We start from the raw sequence: 14095 nt of genomic DNA on the forward strand, positions 1-14095 counted from the left end.
CCCTGAGAGACTGCAGCAGCCCCTCCTCAGAGATCCAGCCTCTGTTCTTCAAGGCCCCTCATCCTGGCTTCTAGGCTGCAGATGACGTTAACCCCCTCCCTTTTTCCCAGGCTCTGGGGGTGGGGGGCAGCTTCTTCCTGTACTATCTCTGTTCATCCAGCCCTCCGATCCCCGAGTAACCAAGTGGGGCTCGAGGCACCCATGACCTGCGGGGGCCTCACCATTCATCAAGCTCTCCCCTGTGGTTGACTGGGAGGAAGGGCCAAGTGCAGCAAGTGCCCAGGGGAGCCGGACCGGCTGCTGCCCTGAACTGTCGTGGAGGGGACGCTGGGGAATCAAGGCTGTGCTGTGGGGTGACTCCAGAGTGTCCCCGGGAGGGCACAGAGAAAAAACTGACAAGGTCAGATTCCTTACCTCTCAGCTCAAGGCACAGTATGACAGCCAGAGCACTTCCATGGCAGCCCTAAAAATTCTCTTCCTCCTGTACCTGCAGGGCTGAGGGTGCTGGAAATCAAACACTACAAACACAAACAAAACCTGCATCATTGTGCAGAATCCCAAGGTCACCTGAATTCCCAGCCTCTCCATGTTTCTCGTGTGAAAGGTACGGCACTGGGTGGAGGAGTGGGACCTGAAACCTAGAATCGGGACATCTGGTTGCCCTCAGTGGGGGTTGACAGTCGGGAAGCCCGCAGTCCCCTTGAGCCTCCCTTGCGGGTGGAAGTAGCCTGCCCTCCCGTGTCTGGCAGGCTGGCGTTCTCTCCCTTGGGGACTGTGTCATCACCTCACCTGGCGCAGATGCCTTGCAAGGGGACACCCACTGTCCTCCACACCCTCTGCCACCACACCCTGTTGCCATTAGACCCGTAACTGGGGCCCAATCACAGCATGATCCAGGGGGACAGACCAAAGCCTGACCCTAGAGGAAACAGCTCATACGTCAATAAATATTTTCCATAAGGATATAAAAAAAATATTTTCCGGACTTCACCGATACCTACCAACTGAACTGTATTTGAACATTTGTGGTAGTAGGTTCTCAGGGTGTGCGACTCAGTAGGGGAGGTGGGCCGCTCGATGGGGTGGATTAACTGATAGTGTATTTACTAGAGGTTCCAGATTAAAAGTATTAGGACAGGGACTTCCCTGGTGGCACAGTGGTTAAGAATCTGCCTGCCTAGGGACTCCCCTGGTGGCGCAGTGGTTAAGAATCCGCCTGCCAATGCAGGGGACACGGGTTCGAGCCCTGGTTCGGGAAGATCCCACAGGCCGCGGAGCAACTAAGCCCGTGCGCCACAACTACTGAGCCTGCGCTCTAGAGCCCGCGAGCCACAACTACTGAGCCCGCGGGCCACAACTACCGAAGCCCGTGCACCTAGAGCCCGTGCTCCACAACAAGAGAAGCCACCGCAATGAGAGGCCCGTGCACCGCAACGAAGAGCAGCCCCCGCTCGCCGTAACTAGAGAAAGCCCGCACGCGGCTACGAAGACCCAATGCAGCCGAAAATAAATAAATAAATAAATTTAAAAATAAAAAAAGTATTAGGACATGCAGCTGGTGTGTAGTCTAGCACTCGCATGCTTGGCTTGGACCTACTACTGACCTGCATTTCATGGGTTTTGATGCCAGAAATGCCCTGACAGGAGGTGCAGGACAGAATCCATAAGCTTAGGGAGAGAGGAATTTGAGAGTAGATTCATCATATCCAGCCTGAACACTCCACCCCGCAACTGTGTTCCAGGGATAGGTCCAGAAGCAGCTCTTTTCAGCAAGGCGCTGAGAGAGCCATTAGAGCAGGAACACCAGCGTAAGGACTGAGGACCAGCCGGAGCCAAGGCCCCGACCCCAAGGAACAATCTGGCATGTTCCAGGAAAAGCAAGAATGGCGGGCTGGAGGCAAGCGAGCAAGGCGCAGAAAATGAGCCTCTAAGCAGGAAATAGTTGGGCAGCCTGCTACAGGATTGCTTGATGCGTATAACCCTAAACCCTCTAGTTCTGGGAGCAAAAACCTGACTTGAGTTGCCCCCGTGGAGAGTCACACCTTCTCACCCAGTTTCCAGACCCAGAGCCCCCCTGATGGAAGGGGAGGCCGTGTTCCCTGGGAGGGACCTTGTTGCAGCATTGCTGGAAGTGCACACCGCAAATCTTCCCAAGCCTCCCTAAAGGACCCATTCACTAAAGTGACAGGTCGTCCTGGAGAAGAACACGTGTGTCACACCTGTCAAGTGACATGGGGAAGACTTTGTTAACCTTCTTGCTGTCCCCACCTCTAGAAGCGTGGGCACCTCTGGCGGATACTTAGATCCCTGGTGGTATGGGTACTAGCTCTGGACACTTCTCTGGCAGCTATCCTTGGGCGGGCGGGGGAAGGACCCGCGCTTTATCTTAGAACATCTCAGAGGCACACTCAGGAGGCGCTGGAATTCAGTGGGCGGGGAGAGAACTGTGTGTGGGGGTGGGTGCCACATTCTGGGCCGTGGGAGGGTGGAAGCTCCCAGGAGTACAGATCAAGGCAGCTCTGAGAGGCCAGGACTGGGGCCCAGCCGGACAAGGAGTGACAGTGCTCGTTTGCCATCTGGGTGGGGTCGCCACCTTCCTCTTCCCCTTCTCCAAGTCACCCTGGGGAGCACAACGTCTCTTTTCTCTGCCGGGTCAGGGTGGGCCCAACGGTGCTCACGGGGTCTCCTGAGCCCTGGATCTTGGGGTCGGCTTTTTCTTGGCCTTTCTCGCGGGAGGGCGCAGACCCCACCCCGGGTCTCCAGGGAAGGAGGACTTCTCGTACAGCCCGCAAAGAAGAGGGCTCAGGACTCTTCGGTTATGGCGGGGGTTGGGGGGGGGGGTGCGGAGGCGGGGCCTATCTTTAATTTACCTGGCAGGTATTTTCTTCTTGTATTCCGGCCACATGGTTTACATGCTCAGAGCTAAATTAAGGAGTCAGCTCAGGGCTGGCTTTTCAGGCTGTATACTGTCCTCTAGTGGTGCATCTCCTGCCCAGTACCATTTCCAGGGCTTGTTAAGGGACATGGCTCTCTGCTGGTTTAGATAACAGCTCCTTCCTCATTTAGGATTTTGTCAAGGAGAAACCAAATTACACATACAAGGCACAAACGCAATAAAGCAGGTAGCCGGTTCTTAATTGCTTTATTAACATTAACTTTAACTAGCATGCTTAGCAGATGAGTACAGTTGAGATAACAGTTCGGGTTGGTCACTGGGCAAATGAGACACTTCTGAGATCTCACAGGAGAGTGCGGTGTGCAGACGAGAACAGGCTGTGTCCTCTCCGCGGAGCAGTCGCCACAAGCAGCACGGGACACACTAGGCGCAGCCTCCTCGCGGAAGAGAGGAGATGAAGGCAGACACCAGAGGAAGTTCCAGGGCAACCGCGCTGACACAGTACCTGGGAGGCTACAGGTAGGATGGCAGCAGGTGGACTGAGCTGGGACAGCGGTGCGCAGCATGGGGGTATAGCGCTGCCAAACCTGGGCAACTGCAGTCTACAATTCAATTCGCATTTTCTTTACTTATGACACACATTTAAGAAACTGTTACCTTATGTTGGTCCCCAGCCCAGTTATCTGTAGTCTCATCAGAAAATTTATTAGGTGGTTGTTTTGTTAGCTATTCTGTCACTTAAAACCTTGTCTTGTAACCCACATTTATGATTCAAAGGTGAAAGTTACTCTTGTATACGTAGTTATGGCTTAACAGGAAAGTAGTTAACTGGCTTTGCTTTTAAAAAGAATAAAGCGCAACAGTATAGATTTAAGTGATGGTTTGGCAATGAGCGTAAATGTAAGGTAAAGAGGCCAGTCTTCTAAGACCAAAGCCAACAGCTATTTTAATTCATTAAGACACACTTCACAGCCATTATGATGTGTCTGGCACTGATTCCAAACATACTGAGCAGCTCACTCGGCCTTCCGCTCCGAGGCACTCCTGACACTGCCAGCTGATGGACCAGGATGTCAGGCTCCATGGACACCGCTGCACAAACAGCCTCCCCGATGCCACCTGGGGAAGCAAGGGACATCAGGCTCTGTTCTGGAAACAGCTAGTCAGCCTTAAAACCCCATCACATAGACGCCTTTGAATTTGTGGTTCCCAGGGAAAGATATTTTTCACTGGCTGTTGATTCATAAACAACCATTCCCCGACTGACCAGAAGCGTTCTCGTTCAAAAGTGCGAGTCTCCAAATTGCTCCCAGCCTCACTTATGGCAGGGGCTCTTTCCACTGGGGCTCCACGGATGCAGGCGTCTGTGGAACTCAGATTCTCAAAGCTGTCAGGAACCTACGAACTGGATGCCGGCTTCGGAAGGGCCAGCTGGCAAGGCTGCCCCTGGGGTGGTGCCCGGGCAGTGGGCTGGTGCGAGTGCCCTGCATCGACGAGACACTTTCCCTACTGATAAGGGTGGTCCCTGTGCCTGGACTCTGGCACCACAGGGTGGTTTATGGGGCACACCTGCTTTCCCCTGGGAATCGGGAAGTTTGGCACGTGCCGGGCTGCGACCAGCCCTCAATGAAACCCGGGGCGCTGAGTCTCGAGTGGGCTCCCTGGGTCCCCAGGGCGGCATCTGTGACTGCCGGCGAAGGGAGAGTGCTCGGCTGGCCCCTCATGGGAGGGAGAGAGGAAGCCGAAGGGGTGGGGCTCTCCACCCCCGACCCGTGTCTTCTGTCCTTGGGGGTGCTGGCGTGTGCCCTTTCCCTGCCATCAACCTCAGCCGGGAGGGCGCTGGAGTGCTTTCCTGCAGATCACGGGGGTGCTCTTGGGGCCCCTGACACGCAAACACATGAAGCTCCCCACTCCCTCCTCTGCCCCACCTGACCTTCCCTGGCCAAACACTGCCCAGCCCCCTCTCCCTGGCCACACTTTTCCTGCATTTGCTGTGTTCTCTGCTTGCAAGGCACTATTGCCATTTTTCTGTGGGGGGCAAACTATTAATCATTCAATACTCAAGAGCAACTGTGAAGCTTCTTATGACGCCTCCCCTCACAATGCCAAGTTAGACACTCCTCTGCACTGCCACTGAGCCAGCTACCCGGCGACCAGGCACTGCACACTGCGCTGAGCACACACAAACGAGGATGGGCACGGCCCCACCCTTAGCCAGCCAGTGCAGGCGGGCAAGAGACCCTATACCCATACCGTCGCAAAGAGCAAGTAATACAGGTTGCTGGGTGAGTGGTTGGCTGGAGGTGCCGCCCACGATCATGGCACACCTCTGGTCAAGGAAAAGAAAAACACGCTGCACCAAAGCAGACTTTCAAAGTGGTCCCCAAGGCCTGCACACACCTTCTGAAGAGTGATCCTCCACTGTGATAATCTGGCCACCTGTGGCTTTTGCGTTGGAGATGATGGTGGCTGCATCCAGGGGTTTAACAGTAAACAGGTCGATGACGCGGATAGAAATATCTGGAGAACAGAGATAACCAGCTTGGTGTATGAAGCAGACTTAGAATAAAAGACAGATTGGGGCACACAGGCAGCCCAAGTCCTACCACTCCCAGCTTGAACTTCAGCATTCAGCAACAACCAACTGACCTTCTTGCTTAGAAAGATCATCGGCGGCTGCTAAGGCTTCATGCAAGGTCACTCCAGCTCCAACAACTGTGAGCTTGTCGTTGACACCGTTGCGGACGACCTGGTGTTGCACCCACAAAACAAAAATGCTGTGCTTACTACACACAGAGTGTGTCTCAAAGTGGAGGACACTCTGCTACACTGCTCTCCTGAGCCTACCAATTTCACTCCTTAATAGTTCACTATAAAAAAGGCCGAGTCAGCACACTGACCAACAAGGACATATTCTTTTTAATAAGCCCCACTTCATGTTTGTTTAACAAATTCACCTACTTTTCCTCATGATTCACGATGCCAAATTACTAAGTTCTTTTACAATACGTATGCAAAATGACCCTTTAGCAAAGCAGGTGCATTTCCAACTGGGATGTGAAAGGCTGAAGGCCAGAAGCGAGTTGTACAGCCCATCTGCTCCAGAGCACGGACTCACGCCCACCAAGGGGTCTGCAAAGGCGCCACCTCTGGGCTGCGTGAACATCTTGCTGGGGCACGCACACAGACTGGACTCCAATCACGAACACGCGAATGGGGACCATTTGGGGGCATTTTCGAGGTGCATGCCCAAGTGCCCTGTGAAGCCCATGCATTAGCGGGCCCCTTCTGTGGCTGTGGAAAGCAAATCTCAGAACAGGAGGAACTCGCCCAGGGCAGGGCTGAGACCAGCAGCCAGGCCCATCTGACTTCAAAGCCCATGCTCCCAACCACCCGCTATTCTGTAAGCAGACAGGGTTCTCTGCTCTTTTTTCCATCGTTTTGTTTCCTCCAAAGTCACCCAACCAAAGGCATCTGGAAGTCTGCATTGCATTCCTCTGTATAGCTTTTCCTGTGGCTTAAGAACCATTGCTGACTACAGATATTCAGGGCTTCAAACCACCCACCCCCATTCTTCGAGAATGTTCTAGTGTTTTCATACACACACACACACACACACACACACACAAATATACATGTATAGATACATACATATACACACATACATACACACACCTACGTCCCCCCTTGCAAATCCAGCCCTTGAATTATCCATGGCATGCATATTATCACACATGTTTTAACTCACATCAGGAAGTTTACTTCATTTTGTCAGGACAGGACAAACATCAGGGGGGGAAAAAAAAGAAGAGAGATATGAGAAAGCTTTGAAAACCATATAACTATCACCAAGACACACTCCCTACCACCCCCGGAGGCAAACATATGGCTTTGAGTTAAACGTGGGAGTCCAGGGAACAATAGTGTGAACGTGTAGTTCACACTGAAGTGAATAATACAGCTTTTCCATTCAGCAGAATGGAACTATGGGGGACTATTAACTGCTCTGGGTACACCTGCTCTACTGTGGCACTAAAGCCACCCAGCGCTCACTCACTCATTCTGAGCACTAGCCACTGTGAATTCTGGAGCAGCCTAGCCCTTAGCAATCAAGTTGGAAGTCACCTATTGCTCTTCAAGAGTGGCTATCAGTCTTTCACATACTTAAGGAGAGTATTAATGACGTTCTAAAAGGCTTATAAGATAAAGACAGGACATAAAACTTTCCTATGCAGTATGAGCTCAACTAAGATATACACATATATATACGTGTATATAGAAAAAGCCAGGAAGAAAACGCGGCCAAATGTCTGTAAGCCCTGCTCTCTAGGTGGTGGGCAGTCACTTATTTTCTCCACAGACGCTGCTGGTTTTCTGCACGCGCAGCTCGGACAGGCAGGCACACAGACGTCGAGCTGCCGTAGGGGCTTGAATCCTGGTCTTCCTGAACACCTTCTCTGGCCCTCATCTACAAAACATGGCTGGCTGCTAACAATCTGTGCTTCTAGGGCTTTCTCAAGGATACAGGAGATAGGAGGCACCTTGCAATGCCAGCCTTTATCAGCAGGCCTGGGGGCGAGGCCACAATCCATGTGCAAAACCAACCGCAGGGTCACACAATGGCCAGAGGCAAGATGGTTCATATTTGTTTGTTATATTCCTGGCCTTGGACCTGCAAAACCAGAACCTAACAGATATACTATTCATCTGAAATGGGTTCTATTATTTTGTTTAGCTTGAGGCTGTGATAAGGTACAGCAAAGCAACTCAAAAGCCTTCAAGTTGTTACCAGCTTATCTTTAAGGGCTCAACAAAGAGACTCCTTTCAGAAAGGAGAAAAGTTCAGTTCAGGCTGATATTGGCAGAATGTTCCTTCCTGAAGAAAAGCAGGCAAAGGTCATGAATTTTTTTTAAACTAGGGCAAAGAAAGAATGAAGCGTCAACTGTGGATGTCTCTAGCGCTGGCTTTAAGAACAGTGCTCTCCACGTGAACTGATGCTGGAAGACACTGGAGAACTTAAGGCCTTACCTTGGCCCGTCCAACCTCAAAGTTTTCGTATGCGGTGTAAATAACTGCAGTTGCTGGCCGACTGGTCCGAATGTAGCACATCCCCTAGGGTGTAAATGAACACCAGAGCCACAGTTTAGAAAATCAAACTAAATTTCCAACTAATAAACCTCAAAAAGAAGCGGGGGAGGACCTAACAATTCTTTGTACTAAAAACAAAATGTGCCTTCTGGAGTGAGGGCCAACTGTCACGGGGTCAGGTTACTACGAAGGACCCTGCTGGGTGCCCTGTGACGAGCTCTCCACACTGTCCTGCTCACCCGTTTAGGAAAGCTTTCTCAAATATAAATCGATCTGTTGTGTCTCCACAGAACATAAACGTGGAGCAGAAGCGCTGACTCACCTTGACTAGAAAGCCTAAAACACATGGGAAACAACTTTTGTCACAACAGCTTGTAATGAATGCTCCATCCTTAGAAGTACCTTAGACACCGGAATATAAAATGACTGTTTCTCCAATAAAAAGATGTAAATACGTTTTTTATCACCTTGAACATATAAACAGGAATGTAAATGAATACTCAAATGTCTAGTATTTGTTAATTTACATACATATTTAAATCGTACATGATAAACCCATACATTAATTTAGGAACACTGATTCCTTTTGTTCATTTACATGTTATGAACTAGTTCTATTCGGTGTATTTTTACAAGGTAAAATTTACTTAAGTGGAGCACGCCCCGAATTCTGATAAGTTATACACCATGTAACCATCTCCTGAGTCTGGACAGCATTTGCACCTGCCCAGAAAGTTCCCTCATGCCTCTCTCCTGTCACTCTCCCCACCCAAGAAGCAACCTCTATTCTGATTTCCGTCACCACAGCTTTGTCTCTTTTGAACTTCCCACAAATAAGATCCTGCAGCACACGAGATTGCACTGTACATGCAAGGACATAGAACAATGTCCCGGATATGGCACGTAGAAAAATCCAGAACAATGTGTGAGGCCACTTAGGTTTAAAGGAAAAAAGTAAAAGAAACTCATGTCTCTAACACGTTGGAAATGCTTGGAACGGAACTCGTACAACCCACCCCAACTGTGCCCAGGTTTGCCTGTGCAGGGGCATGGGTGCGTGCAGGCCTGGAGGGTGAGGTGAGTCTGGCGGCCGCTAGCTAGAATGGTTAGAAAGGTAAAGATTCTGTCCCCTAGCCTCTGCTGCGGCTGGGTTCTGGACAGGAGTTAGGTTGTGTCCATCTGATGCCCCTGGGTGAGACTTCAGGAGGGGCAGGCAGGGCAGAAGCCAGACCTGTAGCCTTCTAAGCTGTTTCTGAGGGCGGGACAGGGCTGGGGACCCCAGGGTTTGTCTGCAGTGGCCTCCCACTGGCAACTGTCCAGTTTTCTGATATCACGAGGTGGCAGCTGCACGGGCTGTGTCTAAGGCCAGCACATGATGGCTTGTCGCTGGGACCCACTTCCGTGGCCCTGCCAAGGGCTCCCTGTCTCAGAGCCCCAGAGCACCCCCTCTTCTTGACCCAAGTCCCACCCGATACAGGTCGTCAGGGGTTCGAAATTCTTCTGCACTGCTTTCTACAATGCAAACGTATTCATGTTCTTCGTGGTTCATCACCCTTTTCTGGGGCAATGGCTCTACTTTTAAAAGGAATCCCACAACCAAATTTCCTACAACGAATATCTATTTTCTTTATGCTGAGAAAAAAATGGGGAAAAAAAAATCAAGCCATCAGTACCAAAGCAGCATCAGAGCCCAGCAATGTTTTCTGTCGGCGCCAGTGCCCCCTTACGGATACCTCGGTGTTGGCCGCCAGGAGCACGGCGTGCTCCGTTGAGATGGCATCGCTCGGATAGAAAATCGTGCAGTTCGGAACCGCTCGGAACATGGCCAGATCCTCCAGGGCCATCTGGGAGGGGCCGTCTTCACCTGAGAAAGCAAAGCCACAGCCCAATGGAAAGGTGAGCCCTCCCCGTCAGCCAAGCACGCGTGCCACCGGGGTGGCCGCCAGCGCAGCGCAGGTCACTGCCACGCCCCGCCTGAGGCTCCCAACTGACGCTGCAAGCAACACGGCACAGGCCTCTTCTCGGCCCCAAGCCTCGCCAACCCCTGGCACACGGTCCTAGCGCTGCTGCCCTGAGCGACCCAACACTCGTCCCCGAGCACCAGGTCTCTGGCCCTGTGCACTTCTCCCTAGGAGGCCCCCTCAGACTCTGTCATTTCTTCTCTGCTCTTCTACCTTCTCCATCAAGAGACTAAAGTTTTCAGACTCAAATGGTCTCATTCATTTCTCATGGCCTTCAAAGTAGCTGAGAATCACAGAACATAGCCTTTGGGGTGCCCTCGGGGTGCTGCTGGAACTCAGAGGGCCTTCGTGTGGGGGGGAAAGAGACTCTGTGCAAAGAGAAAGCCCGATGTACACCAGGGCGGCCTAGCTCTTCCAGCTGGGAAGGGAACTGTCGCCGCGTACACCGCCTGGCCTGGGACCGCTGTCTCTCCTCAGAACCCCGGCTCCTCTGGGCTGGACCTAGAGCCACTTCTCCACTCAGCTGAGTCTAAAACTTACTCCTCACCCAGCCCGAGGCAGAGACCCCGGACCCCTGTCCAGGCCCTCCTCCCTCCTTGCTCTCTTCCCCTGCATCTGGCCATCCAGAGACTTCTTAGCCAGTCTTGCTCTCCCAGGAAGTCCCCAAGACGACACCCAAACACGCACGTCCAGCCCTCCCCTCCAGCATTCTGGCAGCAAGCGTAAGCTGCCACATCTACCTTGACCTGCCCCGCCACAGGAATGTCAGGTGCCCCGTCTCTCTAGACTCCCCATTTCTGTCATCCCGGACGTTTCCCAGGCAAGAAACCCCCGGGGACTGGGGTTCTGCTGTCCCTGCCGTCTGAGACTCCTCCTGTCAGCAACGCTGAAATCCTTCTTCAGGTTCTCACAGACTCGCCCGATTTTCTATCCACTGCTAACACACGCCTCGGTCCTCCTCCCGGCTCCCGTGTTTCCCCCAGCTTCCATGTAGCCCATCCACGGTTAATGCCCACGTGTTGGGCGCCTCGAGGTTTCCCATTCTGTCCAAGCAGGCTGCTCGGGCCGGGGGAGCCCTGGCAGGCTGTGCTGCTCACTCTGCTGTGCCCATGCAGCTTGTCCCCGCTTAGACTAAGGCGACCAGAGAGCAGTAAACAATTCGGTGATGCCAGGGTGACCCAATCTCTACCTAGTACGTGGCTTGACAAAGAAGAGGCACTCAGGACAGATAATTATTTCTCGATGACAGAAAAAATGGGCACTTTTCAGTAATACCAAGAGATCGGCTCAAAAGTTACCCAGAGTGTCTGGAACTTCTAACACATGACATGGCTTTTTTCAAAACGGAGGTTATGATAATCAAACATTATGGAACCTTAAGCACGCTGGCAGTTCAACCTCTTACAGGCTAATCTTTCTCTGTAAAGGAGGAAGGCGATTAAAATGACGGCATTGAGAACTCATATCTATGGATACCCCGCAGTGGGACCCAATGAGGTTGATGTTGCTTTGAGAGATGGCTCCCATCCGGATCTGATCAAATGCTCGGCTCAAAAAGGCAGCGAAGGTGCAAACAAAAGTAACAGTCCGACCACGGGTGGCGCATCCCAGAGCCACGCTCACCTGCAACACAAAGCAGGTGAATCAGAACACTCCCGGACACCACTGCCCCTTCCGTTCCCCAGCACAGAGTGTGGGGATCTCAGGGAAACCTCTACTCTGCACCCTCTCACCTTGCCACCCCTCCCCCAGGCACCTACCTGGGAAAACCCCAAACCTGGCAAATCCACGGTGTCCCCTGAATGCTGCCACAAAAGAGGAGCTGCAGTGCTGACCCTGCTCGTTCAAATCCAAGATGTGGAAGCTCGAGACACTCAAGGCTGCCCTGCAGTCACCGTGGGTCTCCTTCCTATTCTCTTCCCCTACCTTCTGTCCCCTCTCTCCCTGCCCCTTCACATGCTTCCCCTGCGCATTTCCTGGGGAAGAGAGGTAAACAACGGAGGCTCTCCCATCCCGTCCCCACGTCCCCGCCGTGTCAGTAGGAGACGGGGCAGACCGGTACCTACTTGAGGCCCACTTGCCCACCCTGCTGAACCTCAGCCTTCTCCTGCTTCCTCAAGGGCATCTCTGAATGGGCAATCATTCCCTCCCCTCCCACGTTCCCTCAGTTTCTCCCTCTCTGATCACTGAACTGTGTGCTACGATCTTCCATCTTCCCCCCTCACTTTCACCTTGTCTTCCCGCGCCAGATGCTGCCCTTCGTCTATGTTCTCCTTCACAGGAAACTTGGCACGCTTCCTAATTTCCCACTTTCTGCCCGTTTCCCTTCATCTAGGCTGCCATTCCGTGTGAGGGACCCAGAAGCTGCCAAACGGAGAGGACACCTGACCCTGCCTGCATCGAACCTGACCTCTCAGGAGCCTCCAGCACTACAGACCCCGTCTGCATCGTACCTGGCCTCTCAGGAGCCTCCAGCACTACAGACCATGCCTGCATCGTACCTGACCTCTCAGGAGCCAACAGCACTACAGATCCTGTATGCATCGTACCTGACCTCTCAGGAGCCTCCAGCACTACAGAACCTGTCTGCGTCGTACCTGACCTCTCAGGAGCCTCCAGCACTACAGACCCTGCCTGCGTCGTACCTGACCTCTCAGGAGCCTCCAGCACTACAGACCCTGCCTGCATCGTACCTGACCACTCAGGAGCCTCCAGCACTACAGACCCTGCCTGCATCGTACCTGACCTCGCAGGAGCCTCCAGCACTACAGACCATCCTTGCATCGTACCTGACCTCTCAGGAGCCTCCAGCACTACAGACACTGCCTGCATCGTACCTGACCTCTCAGGAGCCTACAGCACTACAGACCCTGTCTGCATCGTACCTGGCCTCTCAGGAGCCTCCAGCACTACAGACTCTATCTGCATCGTACCTAGCCTCTCAGGAGCCTCCAGCACTACAGACACTGCCTGCATCGTACCTGACCTCTCAGGAGCCTCCAGCTCTACAGACCCTGTCTGCATCGTACCTGACCTCTCAGGAGCCTCCAGCCCTACAGACCATGCCTGCATCGTACCTGACCTCTCAGGAGCCTCCAGCACTACAGACCATGCCTGCATCATACCTGGCCTCTCAGGAGCCTCCAGCACTACAGACCCTGCCTGCATCGTACCTGGCCTCTCTAGAGCCTCCAGCTCTACAGACCCTGTCTGCATCGTACCTGACCTCTCAGGAGCCTCCAGCACTACAGATCCTGTCTGCATCGTACCTGGCCTCTCAGGAGCCTCCAGCACTACAGACACTGCCTGCATCGTACCTGACCTCTCAGGAGCCTACAGCACTACAGACCCTGTCTGCATCGTACCTGGTCTCTCAGGAGCCTCCAGCACTACAGACTCTGTCTGCATCGTACCTGGCCTCTCAGGACCCTCCAGCACTACAGACACTGCCTGCATCGTACCTGACCTCTCAGGAGCCTCCAGCACTACAGACCATGCCTGCATCGTACCTGGCCTCTCAGGAGCCTCCAGCACTACAGACCCTGCCTGCAACGTACCTGACCTCTCAGGAGCCAACAGCACTACAGACCCTGTCTTCATCGTACCTGGCCTCTCAGGAGCCTCCAGCACTACAGACCCTGTCTGCATCGTACCTGACCTCTCAGGAGCCTCCAGCACTACAGTCCCTGTCTGCATCGTCCCTGACCTCTCAGGAGCCTCCAGCCCTACAGACCATGCCTGCATCATACCTGACCTCTCAGGAGCCTCCAGCACTACAGACCCTGTCTGCATCGTACCTGGCCTCTCAGGAGCCAACGGCACTACAGACCATGCCTGCATCGTACCTAACCTCTCAGGGGCCTCCAGCACTACAGACGCTGTCTGCATCGTACCTGGCCTATCAGGAGCCTCCAGCACTACAGACTCTGTCTGCATCGTACCTGGCCTCTCAGGAGCCTCCAGCACTACAGACTCTGTCTGCATCGTACCTGGCCTCTCAGGACCCTCCAGCACTACAGACACTGCCTGCATCGTACCTGACCTCTCAGGAGCCTCCAGCACTACAGACCATGCCTGCATCGTACCTGGCCTCTCAGGATCCTCCAGCACTACAGACCCTGCCTGCGTCGTACCTGACCTCTCAGGAGC

The 14095-nt window shown here is 53.2% G+C and overlaps 1 protein-coding gene across 1 annotated transcript in view; it reads right to left on the reverse strand.

Moving 5' to 3' along the window:
• Positions 1–3218: 3218 nt before the first annotated feature.
• The window catches only part of LOC137756627 (transketolase-like protein 1), a 36787-nt gene continuing 25910 nt past the window's right edge, over positions 3219–14095 (reverse strand). The window contains 7 exon segments of the mRNA XM_068533041.1: positions 3219–3409; positions 3905–4015; positions 5297–5416; positions 5546–5645; positions 7926–8009; positions 9719–9849; positions 11407–11569. Of these exon segments, the coding sequence (XP_068389142.1) occupies positions 3240–3409; positions 3905–4015; positions 5297–5416; positions 5546–5645; positions 7926–8009; positions 9719–9849; positions 11407–11569 (879 nt within the window). The 3' untranslated portion in view covers positions 3219–3239.

The sequence above is a fragment of the Eschrichtius robustus genome, chromosome X, assembly GCF_028021215.1.
Source record: "Eschrichtius robustus isolate mEscRob2 chromosome X, mEscRob2.pri, whole genome shotgun sequence".
In the NCBI taxonomy this organism is placed as follows: Eukaryota; Metazoa; Chordata; class Mammalia; order Artiodactyla; family Eschrichtiidae; genus Eschrichtius; species Eschrichtius robustus.